The sequence below is a fragment of the Phodopus roborovskii genome, unplaced genomic scaffold (assembly GCF_943737965.1).
Source record: "Phodopus roborovskii unplaced genomic scaffold, PHOROB, whole genome shotgun sequence".
Classification (NCBI taxonomy): Eukaryota; Metazoa; Chordata; class Mammalia; order Rodentia; family Cricetidae; genus Phodopus; species Phodopus roborovskii.
In genome coordinates this window covers 72,388,810-72,403,679 of record NW_026126418.1, presented here as the reverse complement: position 1 = coordinate 72,403,679, position 14,870 = coordinate 72,388,810, and the positions used below count along the sequence as shown (strand labels likewise).

General features: G+C 52.8%; 1 protein-coding gene across 1 annotated transcript in view; it reads right to left on the bottom strand.

Annotated features, from left to right (window-relative positions):
* Positions 1-14,870, bottom strand: part of Hmcn2 (hemicentin 2) — a 141,821-nt gene that overhangs the window by 38,278 nt on the left and 88,673 nt on the right. Inside the window, exons 49-66 of the mRNA XM_051185128.1 lie at positions 14,633-14,824; positions 13,936-14,106; positions 13,723-13,836; positions 13,136-13,278; positions 12,406-12,556; positions 10,695-10,913; positions 9,149-9,262; positions 8,601-8,788; positions 8,113-8,209; positions 7,205-7,366; positions 6,936-7,049; positions 6,059-6,261; positions 5,493-5,574; positions 4,176-4,307; positions 1,253-1,396; positions 1,008-1,167; positions 803-927; positions 255-438 (exon numbers count right to left, since the gene is read on the bottom strand). Of these exons, the coding sequence (XP_051041085.1) occupies positions 255-438; positions 803-927; positions 1,008-1,167; positions 1,253-1,396; positions 4,176-4,307; positions 5,493-5,574; positions 6,059-6,261; positions 6,936-7,049; positions 7,205-7,366; positions 8,113-8,209; positions 8,601-8,788; positions 9,149-9,262; positions 10,695-10,913; positions 12,406-12,556; positions 13,136-13,278; positions 13,723-13,836; positions 13,936-14,106; positions 14,633-14,824 (2,695 nt within the window). The remainder of the gene's footprint in view (positions 1-254; positions 439-802; positions 928-1,007; positions 1,168-1,252; positions 1,397-4,175; positions 4,308-5,492; positions 5,575-6,058; positions 6,262-6,935; positions 7,050-7,204; positions 7,367-8,112; positions 8,210-8,600; positions 8,789-9,148; positions 9,263-10,694; positions 10,914-12,405; positions 12,557-13,135; positions 13,279-13,722; positions 13,837-13,935; positions 14,107-14,632; positions 14,825-14,870) is intronic.

Sequence of the window (14,870 nt, the reverse complement as noted above, 5' to 3'; positions counted from 1 at the left end):
TCTTGCCAGGCCAAGTCAATGCACTCAGATTTCCTCTTGGGCTACGCCTTCTTCACCAGGCCACAGGATAAGGTGTCTGTTATTTCTGGGGTTCCATTGGGTGGTGGGGCCTTCTTGGTTCCCCAAGTACCATAAACCTCTTTATGCCTGTACTATTTATATTTTAATACCCATATGGCAGCATTTGAAGCCTGAGCTGCTTGGAGAATGTCAGCAGCTGCCATCAGAGACCAGAGGCAGGGCCGCTCACCTACCTGAGGGTGCGACCAGAGCTGTGGAGGAGGGTGCGCTGGGAGAGTGGAAGGGGCAGGCCGTCCTTGAGCCAGCTCACATGGATGGGTGGGGATCCCCGGACAGGGCACATCATGGTCACCAGCTCTCCTGTCTTGCTCACCAGGGTCCCCGTGTCGCCAGCTCGCTGCTCGATGGTGGGGGGAACTGGGGTGGTCGATGAAACAGTGATGAGGGTTTTAGAGGGAGGGCAGCACCCAGCCCTGAACTTCTGCCACTGCCAGCCACTGTAGTTAGGTTCTTAGAATCTGGGCCATACCCTGGAGAGATGAGGTCCACTGTCTGGGGCCCAGCTTCACCCACTCTTTTTATGGCCCCCTGTCCGGACACATGGCTGAGCCTTGGGTTGGGAAGCTTGTGACTCTTACTTGAGAACATGGCCTGGAGGCCCAGGGAGCCCGCAGAGTGGACATCACCAGGTCTTGAGTGGGGGTTCCTGACTCTACCTGCTCAACCCCATGGAGGCATCCCCACGGAGGCTACCTGCCTCTCCTCAGCCTCAGTTCCTCACCCAGTACGTTCACTGTGTGCAGCCGGGCATCCTCTCCAGCCGGGTTATGGGCCACACAGGTATAGGCACCTGAGTCTGCTGCTTTTAGGCCCTTCAGCACCAGGGAGCTGCCATCCAGATAGAACCTGCATGGGGAGGAGTCACTGAGGGCAGGTCAACACAAGCTGACAGCTCTGGTGCCTCAGAAGGCGCTACCCAGCCTTACCGGAGGTGAGGCCCCACATGCTGGTCCAATGGGCTACCGTCCTTCAGCCAGGCTACATCTGGTGGCGGCTGCCCTTCAGCCTCACAGTCCAGCCGTATCTCCTGCCTCTCTAGCACATTGTGTTCTTGTGCCATGCCTGAGTTCTGGATCTGGGGAGGCACTGTAACATGGGCTATGGTGAGATCCTGGCAGCAGCAGGGGCTGCTGGGATATGGCAAACACAGGGTATAGGGTTCAAGATATACCTAATACAGACACCACAAAGTCTTTGCGGGCCTCAGCTTGGGCATTCTCAGCCACACAAGTGTAAATACCAGCCTGGGCTGGCTGCAGGCGACTCAACTGGAGGCGGCCACCTCGGGAAACCACACCGTGTACCAGGCTGCTCTCTGTGGAATGGAGGGAAGCCCTTGAGTCCTGTACTGATAGGAAAACTGAGGCACAGTGGATCTGTAGATTCCCACTGGCCTAGTTTCATTTCTGCCACTGTGATAAATCACCCTACCAAAGGCAGCATAGAGGAAAAAGGGGTTTATTAGGCCCATGGTTCCAGGCGCCAGTCAGGCCACAGTTCCAGGTGACAGCCATTGAGAGGAGATCAAGGTGGCAGGAATTAGAAGAAGCTGGTGATATCCACACATAGAAAGAAATGACTGCATGCACATCTGTGTTTGGCTGTCTTTCTCTACCTGTATATGATTTGGGATCCAAACCCAGGGATTGGTTTGTATTCTCTGGCTGGGTTTTCCCACACCAGTAGACATGGGGCAGTTCCCAACAGACATGCCTATAGTCAACATGATCTAGATAACCCCACACTGAAACTTTCAGTGGTGATCCTAGGTTATGTCAAGTTGGTAATTAAATTAACTGTCACAGCCACCTTCCTCAGCCTACCTCTGGTGTCTTCTTACAACCCCTCACCTCCCATGCAGGCCACCCTCCCCAGGGTCCCACACTTTCTAGGTTCAGGGCCTGCTCTGAGACCCAGCTCTCCTCATATACATCTCTTCTACATGTATCAAGGTTGCTGACCCAGGGGAACCAGCCATTCAGTGGCCCTACACATGTCACCCCTGAGGCTCCTGGGCCTGTCACCAGCTTGGAATCTTCCCTTGCAGGTCTGTCCTGAAGGAGTTTCTAATTGTACTTACCCTACCTTTATCCCACCCTGCCCCATGTCCAGCCAGCCTTTCGGCTACGGGGACCTCGGCTGGACCCTATGTCCCACCTGCAGCTTGGGAGGCAAAGGTGAGCACCACAGTCCCTGTCCCCAAGAAGCATGAAATGTGTCACAAAGACCCAGTGCAGCTAAGGGTTGACAGCTATAAAGCTCTCAGTCAGGGAGCAGGGGAGGATGGGAGGGGCAGCAGGGGCCAGGAAGGGCTCCTCAACAGGGGCTGCTTAGACAAAGCTTAAGTAGAAACAAGACCACAGGCTATCCAGACAGGGAATAGCATGTGCAAAAACAGGAGGCAGGACAGACAGGGCTTGCTGCCAGGGTAACCCAAGGGTCCACTTAGGAGGGACAAAAACATACAACACCCACAGACAATGCACACCAAGCTCACAGCAGCCTCACCTTCACAGCCCAAAGGCTGGCTCCAAATCATGGTGCTACATGTTCATGCTTTTAATGCCAGCCCTTGGAGGGCAGAGGCAGCCCGGCCTCTGTGAGTTTAAGGCCTGCCTCATCCTACACAGCAAGTTCCAAACCAGCCAGGGCTACATAGCCTTATGAAGTATTATATAAAGGAACAATGAAAAATTATTAAATGAGTTTCTGAGGAAATGACCCTCATCCAGGCTCTCCAGTGAGCTAAAGGGCAAGGCAGATGCAGAAGGTGACATGTGACATGATGCCATCAGAAAGAAATGTCCGGAGCAGAGGCTGACAGCTGTGGCCAGCAGTGGGGTGCGAAGGTGCAGGGCATGAGGATGGCTAACGGCTATGGGTTCCTTATTAGGCAATTAATACATTCTAAAATTCCACTCTGAGGATTTACTGGAAAGCCTTGCGATACTCTTTAAATGGGAGAACTGTATAGGATGTAAATTGTAGCCCAATAAAGCTGTTGAGGAGTAGGGAGAGAATATACATATAAACAGGGGAGACATGTTGCCTAGCTACACCACCTGTGGTCCCCACAGCTGTCACTAACCCCTCAGAGCTCCTCTGCCAGAACCTTCTCCTTGTGGAGCCTGTACTAGAGGGATCCACGGGCCTGAGGTAAGTCTGGGCACTGGCAGGGGCAGTGGTGCCCAGCATGGGGAGAACCTGCGGACCTTAGGGGACAGCACCATAGGAGTTACCAGCTGACAGGATTAGTATCCACAGACTGACCAGGCAAGTGAGGTCAAGGATAAGGAAGGGGGCTGAGATGGGATGACCCACGGCCAGGCAGGGGCAGAGCTGATTGGCAGGAGGAGCAGCTCAGGGGTCAAGGCCAGACCCAAACCTGGGATAGCCAGGCCCCAATAGCCTCTTGTTTTCCAGGTGGAGGGTACAGGCACCAGAGGACTCCACATTAGAGTGTATTCTAATGGCCACAAGAAGCATTGGAAGGCAAATGGGTGGGTTTCTACTGCACTACTAGCCTTTGCTAGAGAGAGGAGAGGCAGAGAGAAAGGGAGGGAGAGGGGGAGGGGAGGGATGGGAAAGGGAGGGGGAGGGAGAGAGGGAGAGGAAGAGTCTCATTATATAGCCTAGGCTAGCAGAGAACTTGGGATCTGTGGTGGTTTGGATGAGAAATGTCCCTGACAGAATCAGGTATTAGAAGCCCTGCTCCCCAGTTGGTGGTGGTTTGGGGAAGGTTACCGGCAGCTATCGCTGGGTATGGTCTTTGAGAGTTGCCTAGCCTCACCCCACTTCCAGGGCACTCTCTCTGCTTCTTGCTCCTAGCACCGAGCCTGCAGCTTGCTTCCTTCCTCTCTGCTCTGATTGGCTAAAGTTAATCTCTCTTCCTTAAGCTGCTTTAATCACAGCAACAGCAAAGTCACTGCAGCCCCTTCTGGCTCCATCCCCAGTGCTGGGATTTCCAGTGTGAACCACCACAGTCCATGAGCCCCTGAACATTAAAAACTGGCATTTTCCTGGCCTTTCATTGCTGCTGTGTTGAATGAAGATATGCTTTGCATTAAAATGGCAAGCATGACATACATACTCACCCACGGGCATTCTGTCCTTCAGCCAAGTGACAGTGGGGGCTGGGATCCCTGACACATCACAGGCCAGGACTAGAGGCTGCCCAGCTACTTGGTTCACTGTCTCAGTCTCAGGTTTCTCAAATGTTGGGGGCACTGCGGGTGAAAGAAGGCAGATTTTTGCACTCTTTCCTGCTCCCCAGTTTCTTCCTCTCAGGAAGATTAGGGGTTTCTGTTTTACATTATGATTATGCTATTGATGGAGGCAAGATGGGACTAGAAGCCACAGCTGACTATTTCAAAGTATCTACAAAGCAGAGCTCCAGATATCCACTTAGCCTGAAGACAGTAAACACATGCTCACAGAACAACAAGCCTTTGGGGGCATCGGTTCTCTTAGATTTCCCTCACCCCAACACCTAGCTGCCAGGCACGTGCAGATTAGGGCCTACAGTGTGCCCAGTGAGAAGGCTCCTCTTCTGTATGAAACCGGGCAGGCAGAGCAACAGAAATGACCCACCAAGTCCTTCAAAGCATGCCACAGGAAGAGTACTGTGTTTGCTGTTGTCTGTTTTGGTTTTCAGAGACAAGGTTCCATGTAGCCCAGACTGGTCTACCTAAGGATGTAGTTTACATGCCTTTAACTCCTGACTCCCACAGAGCGGGATTACAGGCATGCACCAGGCCCTGGTTCTGTACTACGTCCCCATCTGCCTCTTAGTTTTTAAAATTCCAGATCTTGTACATTTAGCCCTTGTCAACAGGGCCTCCTTCCAGCGTTGATCTTATCCCTGGCAGCCCTGGGAGCTGCTTGGGGGTGACTGACAGAGGGTAGGAATTGACAAGGTGAGACAGGGACCTCACAGCAGTGATTCCAAGAATGTCCCTGCTGGAGGCCAGGGATGCCAGAAGAGAGTCCTGGCTCCCCATGATTGCTCACCTTTACCTGGAAGCTATACATGATGAAATAACCAAAACAGAAAGGACCCGACTGACCTGCTAGCTCACCCCTCCCTGTGCCTCACTCAGTTTTTGCCATGTTAGTGGTACCCTACTTCCTGGGATGAACTCTTAGTGCACGGGAGCTTGCCTCCTCTGTCTGTCTGTCTGTTTCTCCCACCTGTGAATGTAAAATAAACCCTAAAACTCACCCTCTAGAGTCTGTGAAGTTTTTTTCTCTGAATTCATGAGACAAGATCCCTAAAGCTATTCTTTTGAGCTATTGTTTTGAAACTTTGGTGGCTGTTAGGTGTTCCAGGACTCTAGCTCCCCCAAGATAAATTCCTGAGAGCCAAGAAAGGCTCTATTCTTACAATATTGGGATCCAGGCTTGTGCCTTACCTTGGATGGTGAGGACAAAGGTCTGGGTAGCCTCTCCAGCTGGGTTGCTGACTTTACAGCTGTATACTCCCTTATCTGATACCTGGGACAGAAGAGCACACCGGGTTGATGTGTAGAGCAGAGATTACCCAGATAGAATGGCTGTGTCTGGAAAGCTATAGAAGACAGGCCCCGCTGGCCTCTCTCAGAGCCTTAGGAAGCAGAGATTCTGGAGGTCAGGAGTGTAGACTTGGCCAAGTAGGCCCTAGTCTGTCCTTTGCTGTGGGACTAGAGCTAGGTCAGAAGGTAAGAGCCCAAGAGAGAACATCCAGGGGAGAGACACATACTCATTCAACTAACACTTGACCTGTGCCAGTAAGGAAAGGCTCTGTTCAAGGCCACTGCAAAGCAGACCTGAGCTGGGGCTGGAGTCTAGCTCTCAGTCTAGGTCTTTGCCAGGCCACTTTCAGGGGGCTGTGCATCTAATTGGGTTAAGGAGATGATACCCCCACATTTTACTACACACCTCCCACCTCCTTCCCCCCAGGCCTCTGGGATCAGGAAGCACTGTGTCCATGGTCACTGACCTGTGAATCCATGATTTCCAGTTTTTGTCCACCTTGTAGACCCTGAATCCGCTGCCCCAGGACTAGGGGCTGCTGGTCCTTGAACCAAGTCACCTCTGGCTCTGGGAGTGAGTCTGTCTCACAGCTCAGGATAGCTTTGTCTCCTGCTCTGACCACAGTGGTCTCCTGGGGGCTTCCAGGAACCCCTTTAAAGCTGGGAGGAACTAAGAGAAGAGTTCAATAAGGCACCATAGCCTTACCCACATAGCCCAATACCAGCATGGGCAAATGGCCCAGGGAGGCCCATGGATGGAATGGGGGACCTGACCCTGACGAGACAATGCCCCTCCATGGTGGTCCCTCAGCCCCTGGCACTCATGCTGTGAGCCCTCATGGCCTAGCACATTTATGCATTCACAAATGAATGAACCTGCCCCAGAACTAAAAAGAACCTTCCAGAGAGCCCCAGCTGCTGGTAATGCAGACCAGCTTTCCCCCAGGGAGTTCCAAAGACCCAGAGTGCCATCATCATAGGCTACAAGCAAGAATCTTGGACCTTCCCGGCCTAGCTCTTGGGGTTTGCCACTGCCCCTCCCCTCAACTTGACCATCACTAAAGCTGACTGTGAGCCATACAGTGGGCCAAGGGCTGGCTGCATTTCCCTCCATCCCATCTTCATATGGGTTGTCACCTTACCGATGGGACACCTGGGGCTCAGAGACGGGGAGACACTTAGCCCAAGGTCACACAGCAAGCCCACGCACGGTTGCATCAAGCCCTGGTATATCCAACTCTCAAGACTATAATTTAACCTCCATGCAACTGTGCTTCTTAAACAGGACTCCTTGAGCGGGGGATAAGGGCTTCCCCGGGGGGCTCATGGGAAGATGGCACATACCCAGAACATTGAGCTGTATAGTCTTCTGGTCTCGGCCTGCAGCATTGAGGGCCTCACATAGGTATGTTCCGGAGTCAGCTGGCTGTACTCGTGCCAGCCGCAGTGTGTGGGTGCCTGTGGGACAAGAAGCCTTGCGCCAGCAGCCACAGGACCCCAGGCTGCTCTCAATTCCCAATATTCCCACATGCACAGCCCCGTCCTAGGTTTAGGGCACATCTTGAACTCCCCACCATAGCCTTAAGCTGGGCATAAAGCCTCAGTTTACCAACCAGGAAGGAAGAACACCTCTTGTCCCAGGGAGAGGGGCTGGCCATCCTTGTACCATGTGACCTCAGGGCTTGGGTGAGCGTGGACTTCGCAGGTGAGGGAGACACTGCTGTTGAGGGTGGTGGTGAGTTTGTCAGCATGCCAGCTTGAGATTTGTGGTGGGACTGGATGAAGGCAGAAATGAGAGGTTATACTGGGGAGTACAGACCAAGGGTGTCTGTGTGTGGGAAACATACAAAGGAACTAGCCTAAGCTCTCAGGGCCACCTCTGGAGTATCTCCACACAGCCCTCAGAGGGCAAGCTTTACAAGTCAGCTACTTTGCACAAGAGCACAGCGGGGCTTGATCAGGGCAGTACAGCCATTCTCCCAAAGCCACACAGCTATTGGCGGCAGAACCCAGATAGCTATTTGGGCTTCAGTTTGTGACTTTGAGGACTCAGCACTGTCCCATCCATACTCAGGGATACAGCTGTCCCCACATCTGGGCTCATGGTGATATAGAGGTCAGCAGCAGACTTGGGGTGTAAGACCCTCTCAACTGTGTTATCCCTTGGAGTAATTTTACAGTTGTAAAGCCAGGCCAATTCCTTCTGGAAGGAGTTCTTTAGACACATGTCAGGTACAGAGTGAGTGCTCATTAATGACACTGTGAGGTCTCAGAAGAGCATCCCCCACAGCTGAGGCCTCCTCGGAAGGGCATCCCCCAAAGCTGAGGTCTTGGAAGAGCATCCCCCCAAGGTTACTCCCAGCCACTTGAGGTTGGTCCAAACATGACTAAAGTCTCCCAAACATTCTCTGTCCTAGGATGTGGCTGGGCCAAGCTGGGATGCCTGAACTCTGAGTGTAGGTGCTTAGATACACTCCAGGAGAGGCAAGGAACACACAGAGGCCCCTCCCAGCCACCTCACCTTGGACCCTGAGGGTAAAGAGTTTCTCTGCAGAACCTGCCTGGTTCTCTGCCACACACATGTAGCTGGCAGCATCAGCCACCTCTGCAGTGGAAACCTGAGGATACAGAAAGCAGTGCCGAGGGCCAGGCTGACAGCTTGAATGGATCCAGAGGCTCCATGCTCATTCCCACACTGCCACAAGCACCCACGTGGATCACAGGTGCTTGCAGTTTCTCTGAGGCCCGTCCAGGGCTCTGTGTGGTGTTTGGGGAGACAGACTGGTGTTGGTTGATTGTAGCTAAGTGGAAAAGAAGACCATGTGGGAGCTGATCTCAGGAGGGGCCTGTACAGCTATGGTGTATGTTTAGCTCCTGGTGGTCAGGAATGGCATGAGGCTGCCACCCCAGGCCTGGGCTAGCTCTGGGCGTGGCACATGTGCTCGGCAGGAGTGACTGACACTTGTGAACACGAGGCAGGCCTACGTGACCAGCTGGGTCTGTTCCTACCTGCAAGACTTGTCCCTCCTCCAGGATCTGCAGTTGTGAGCTGGGAGACACAGGCAGCCCATTCCGGAGCCATGAAAGAGTGGGTGTTGGGTTCCCCAAAGCTGGGCACTGCAGGCTGACGACACTGCTTGCATTCACTGTTACCTCCTCTACCAGCTCCTGTGTGTCCCCCAGGATCACTGGCGGTGCTGTGTGGGAGAGGAGAGTGAGACATGGTTTAGGTATTGGGCTTTGGGGGAGGTCATGTTGGAAATGAGGAAAGCTTTTGGTACCAAATGCTTGCCGGGGTCCTTGTGCCCTCCTCACTAAACCTCTCAGACCTGGAAGCAGCTAAGAATTCTGGGCTTTGGAGAGGTTACAGTTTGTTCAAAGTCACACAGGAAGAAAGTGACCATCAGGGACTTTAAAGCTATGTTTGCCTGGCTTCAGAGACCAGGCTTGCAATTCTATTGCAGAATGCTAAGGAGCAAAGAGGAACTGAACTCCCCACTCCCCAGAAGGCCTCTCTGGGACCAGAGCCTCCCTGTCTTCTGGCCAGAGCCACTTACTCAGGACCAGTAGTTCGTAGTGCAGCCAGTCCTCGCCCACCTCATTGGAAGCCTTGCACGAGTACTTGCCCGCATCCTCTGCCTGCACCAGGGATAGCTGCAAGATTCGGCCTCCTGCAAGGACACGGAACAGGGACTTGAGCTCAGGGACAAAAGCCCTGAATCTAGAGCAAGGGAGCTGTTTCTCCTCTGGAGCCCAAGTCACCATCACCCTGCCTCATCTAGGAAGTGAAGAGATTCAGTCCACCCAGATCAGAGATCAAGGGAGGATCCAATCCACGCAGTTAATGGCCTGCTGTATGCCAGGTCTCAGGCGCAGGTCCTGTATAGTGTGGGTACTGTTGGTGGTCCATCTCACAGATGGGGGAAAAAAAATGAAGCTTCTAGCAGGGTTAGCAAGAGGGTATAGTTGTCTGGATGGGCAAATGCAAGAGGAGGTATTCTCAGATGCAGGGGTAGCTTCTAGGGCAATGGCAGCTGGGGGCAGGGGAAATTACCTGGGACTCTTTGTGACCAGAGGCAACCAAAAGCAGAACCTGGTCCCTACCTAGGGTCACTGGATGCTAAGGATTCCAAGTGGGGAGTCATCAGTCAAAGTTGTGGATGACTTGACCATGTCAGAAACAAAGTCTGCTTTGTTGAGGTCGGGGTGAGGCCAAGGCCACAGTGGGACTCAGGTGAGATCCGAGATTAATTTGTGATCAGGATCCATGTCCGGCTTAACTTGTATCTTTAGCATGCTTGGGGCTGGTGGCCAGGGTTAGAGGTCAGCAGTGGGGTTGGAGGTCAGTGCTGACATGTGGGCTGGGGTCAGGGATTAAATGGTAGCTGGGATCAGCTGGTGTTTGGGGTCTACATTAGGGATCTCCCCATGTCTGAGTCACAGGAGGTGAGTTTAGAGTCTCAGTCTGAGGTCAGCAGCAGGTCAGGGGTCAGTCCAGGGATTTTCAACATCCAGCCTCTACATGTGTGGCATCTCCCAGGGACCAAAGGGTTCCTTTTTCTGCAAGGGCCAAGTACTCATCAGAGATGGTCATAGCTGACCTCCTGCCCCCCACCCAGCCCCAGTGCTGTTTTGGACCTGGCAAAGCCAGGAGACCACCCACCCCCTTTGGTGCGGTCAGTGGGGCCTGAACAGCAACAGCAGTGGTCTGCGGTGGGGGCAGGGCAGGCCAAGGCAAGCCAGGCATCTCTAAGCTGCCTCCCTCTCCAGTGCTGGGGTCGCAGGCATGCACCACCACTCCTAGCTATTCTGTGAGTTCTGAGGACTGAACTTGGGGTCTCTGCTTGGCTTGCCTGTGCCTTCCTGCCTAGATCTTCACACAAAGAGACTCACCTCTCCCTAGAGGCTCATGCCATTTTCCTGAGTGTTCCAGGCCAGATCCCAAGCAGGTACAGGCTCTGGCCTGAGCTGGGAAGCTTGTTTTAAAAACTAGGCACAAAAGGTAACCCCACTCAACCTTTATCCTGTTTGCAAATTCCAATGAAGGTCTGGAGTTGTCACACATGCCACCTGAGGTCACATTGCAGGCAGCATCTGGCCTACCTTGCAGCACCGAGACCCCATCTGTAGCTGATAGGGGCCGACCCTCCTTGTACCAGGTAAGCTCTGGAGGTGGGACAGCATTGGTGTCACAATACAGGTAGGCTGGGTTGTTCTCCACGATCTCCCGGTATTCTGTTACCCTGCCCTGGGCTTCCTCTTCGTGGGGCAGGAGTTCAAAGCCTGAATCAACATCACCCACTTTCTGGAACATGGGGGGCACTGCATGGAGGGAGACCAAGCCATTAGGAATATAATAAAGGCTAAAAGCTGGTCCCTACTGGGAGGCCCTGCCACACAAGCTACACTCTGCAGGCAAGTCAAGGCATTTCTTACCTTTACTCCCCAGCAATTGCCTATGAAGCTGCCATGTAAGCCATGTAAGCCATGTAAGCATTAGGAGACACCCCTGCCCTGAGGAGCTCGCCTCTAACTGGCCTCAGAGAATCCTGGTGGCTGGCTGTGGCGGTCACACCTGTCCCCCTAGCACTTAGGAGGCCGAGGCAAGAGGACCACAAATGCCAGGCCAGCCTGGGCCACAGTAAGATTGGCTCAAAAGAACCGAGTGAGGGAAGACAAGATGACTGACATGGAAAGCTTTCTGAAGGGTGCTAGGCAGTTGCCAAGCCGAAACCCATATTTGTTTGCTGATAAACAGAGGCACAACACCCTCAGCAGTTAGGGCCCGAAAGGGCGGAGGTCACCTGCTTTAGTCGGATATCCTGCTTCTTATTTTTCTTTCTTTGAGACAGGGTCACATTAGTAGACCAGACTGAGCTAAAAGTCATGGAGATCCACCTGCCTCTGCCCCCGAGGTGCTGGGACTAAAGGTGTGCACCACCCTGGCTTAGAACACCTGTAATTTGCAAAGGATGAAACCGAGGCCCAGAGGGGACCAGTGACATCTCCAGGTCATACAGTGACAGGGCCAGGGTGAGGCAGCCGAGGGCCAGAGGTGGCAGAAGAAAAAGAGGGCTTTCTTATCAGGCCACTACAGAGCACTGTGTAGTCTAACCCTGTCCTTCCTTCGATTGACTTGTCCTCCAGACCCCCCCAGTCTCCCTCCCTGCCTCTCCCCAGTCCCTTTGGCCCCTTTCTAGCTTCTCCTTTCCCCTGCTTCCTTCCCTCCCTGCTTCCTGGCCACCTACTCCTGATTTGGTCAGAGGCCCCACAGATAGTCTATAGGAATGCCCATGTGGGTCTCCTTCCCAAAAGCTGGTGCAACCCTCCTGATGTCCAGCCTATGTTAATGTTGTTGTAATTTAAGAAAAATGGTTTTTGAGAGAAAGATGCCATGTGACAGGGTTCAAGCAAAGGGTTCTTGGTTTTTTTTTTTTTTTTTTTATTAAATTAGGGAAAGCGATCATAAAAAGGGAGGAGGGAAGGGGGAGACCAGCCTCCAGAGACAGGAGCAGCAGGAGAGAGGAGAGAGAGGGAGAGGGAGAGGGGGGAAATGGAGGGAGGGGAACAGACAGAGAGAAAGAAAGGAGAGAAAAATGGGAGGTGGGCAGGGCCATTTTAAAAGGGAACATAGTGAATATGCACAGGGGTGCTCTTAGTGGCTGCAGCTGAGGGTGTATCCTGTCAGAACCCCAAGGACAGGCCAGTACAGATGCTAACAAATGCCATGGGTCACACCCTTCTTCCTAGAGCCAGCATCCTGTCTAGGGTCCACTGGTTGTTGTCACCCTGCCCACCCTACAGTGGCACATACCTTGGATGAGAACATTGAAGTCTTGGTCATCTTCACCCACCACATTGGTGGCCACACACAGGTATCGGCCAGAGTCAGAGACCTGTGTGGGCTGGATCTGGAGCAGCCGCCCCTCCCCCAAGACATGAAGCCGCTGGCTGGGGGTAACAGGCTAGGGGAGAATAGAGATTGTTTATTTGTTTTGAGATAGGGTCTCATATAGCCCAAGCTGACCTCCAACTCACTATGTAGCCAAGGATGACCTTGAACTCCTGACCCTCCTGCCTCAGTTTCCTAAGTGCTGGAATTACAAGGATGTGCCATTGCAACCCTACTCTCTCTCTCTTAAAAAAAAAATATATATATATATATATATATATATATATATATATATATATAATGTTTATACACACACACACACACATAGTGTTTGTCTTTCTTTTTCTCTCTCTCCCTCTCTTTGAGATAGGGTTTCTCTGTGTAACCCTGGCTGTCCTGGAAAACTCACTCTGTAGACCCAGAGATTCACTTGCCTCTGCCTCCCAAGTGCTGGGATTAAAGGCATGTGCTACCACTGCCTGGCCACCTACTCCATATTTTAATGAATAAAAATCAGACAATAATATAATAACGTGATGGGGCCACTCAGTGACTTTGTCAAGCCAAACCTAGGTACCTCCAGGGCAGATCTGAGCAGGGCGAGTGAGACCCAAAGGCGAGAGTCTAAGGCTGTTTGAGGTCCTGCACTCACCCTTCCGTCCTTGTACCAGCTGATGGAGGGCGGGGGCACAGCCCAGCATTCACATTCCAGGGTCAGGGTGCTGTTGACCTTAGTCTTCACTTCCTTCACACTGACCTCTCCCAAAGGGTCATCTTTGGAGATGGAAGGGGGAACTGAAAGCCACAGGATGTGTGAGGAGCTGGCCTGGGGAGGGTCCTGAGACCCTGACCCACAAGGCTGGTAGAGCAGGATTCCAGAAGGGAACCCATCTGTACCCACTTAGGGTTAGAGAGAGCTAAGAGCCAGGGGCTATGAAGCAGAGGCTTCCTGGGGTTGCCTCTAGAGGATCCAGGTGTCAAACTGAGGGGTCCCAGGTTGCATCTCCACAACAGAAGTGGCAGTAGGAAGCCAGGGCTGGGGTGTGTGGGGTCAACATGAACAAAGTCTCAACATTATCACCAAGGCAAGAATGGGAAATGACAGAGTCTCCCTACCCCCACCCCCAGCTGCCTATGACTCTCAGGGAAAATAGCCACAGGACGGTGCCCTAGGTCTCAAATATGGCCAGGACTTTTCTGCCTGCCCAGCCACTGTCCCAAAGATGGAAGGGGGCTCACTGAGGACTTCCACATGGTAGTTCTTTGTGGCCTCCCCCAGCTCGTTAGTGACCATACAGGTGTACTGGCCAGCATCTTCCTTCTGAGCATTCAGGATCTGAAGTCCGTGGGTACCTGCTTGGAGAGTCGTGGCCAGAGTTACCCCAAAACAGAGCTTCAGCATAGACATGAGCTCAGACTGACCCAGCCTGGGGACAGGTCAAGGGGCATCACCTGGGAGAAGCTGAATGTTCTTAGAGGCCTTGAAGGGCACCCCATCCTTCATCCAGGTAATATTGGGAGATGGGAAGGCCAGTGCCTCGCAGATCAGGGAAATAGGATTGTTGATGGTCACGGTCACTTCCTCATTGGCATTCTCAGGTGCTCCCAGGATGGTGGGAACCACTGTGAGGGGGCGACAGGAAGGCCATGGTTAACAGTCTAGCCCTGGGCCCAAGGACTCCAAAGACCAGGACAGCTAGGACCCCAGGCTTATCCTTGTGCTGCAGTTATGTGATGAAGATGGGAAATAGAAGCTCAGGGAGGCCACGCCCTCCTCCACCCAGAGCCACACTACAGAACAAGAAGAATAGCCAGTCTCTGGGGTGCCTTTCAGTGTTGACTCAACATGCGGGGCCTCATATGTATTCAACCTAAACCTTCTTGGTTCTGCTGAGGAGGAGGGGGACCTTTTGGCTAACTGCTTGCTGCGTTTGAAACTTCCTTTTCCTGCTCCTGCAGTGGGTACTGTTACAGTTTGGTCATGAATTGTCACAGGAAGAGCTGTGCTGAAAGCCTGGTGCCCAGCTGGGGTTAGTTACTATGGAGATCTGACACCTGGTTGCCCTCCTATTTAATTTTGCTGTCACCCTTGGAGTAGCAAAATGAATGACAGTGGAAACTTAGGAGGCTGGGGGAGCCCAGCACTCACCCAGGACGTTAAGCTGTGCATGTTTGGTTTTCTCCCCCACGGCATTGGTTGCGACACAAGAGTAGTGGCCAGCACTGGACAGATTGGCCTGGGAGACCCACAGGAAGGTCCCATCTGGGGACATCTCATAAGGGTCTCCAGCAGCCAGGGACTGGCCATCTTTGAACCATGTAATCTTTGGTGGTGGGTAGCCTATATGAAGAAGAGACAGATCATTCAGCAAGCTCAGACAAGATGG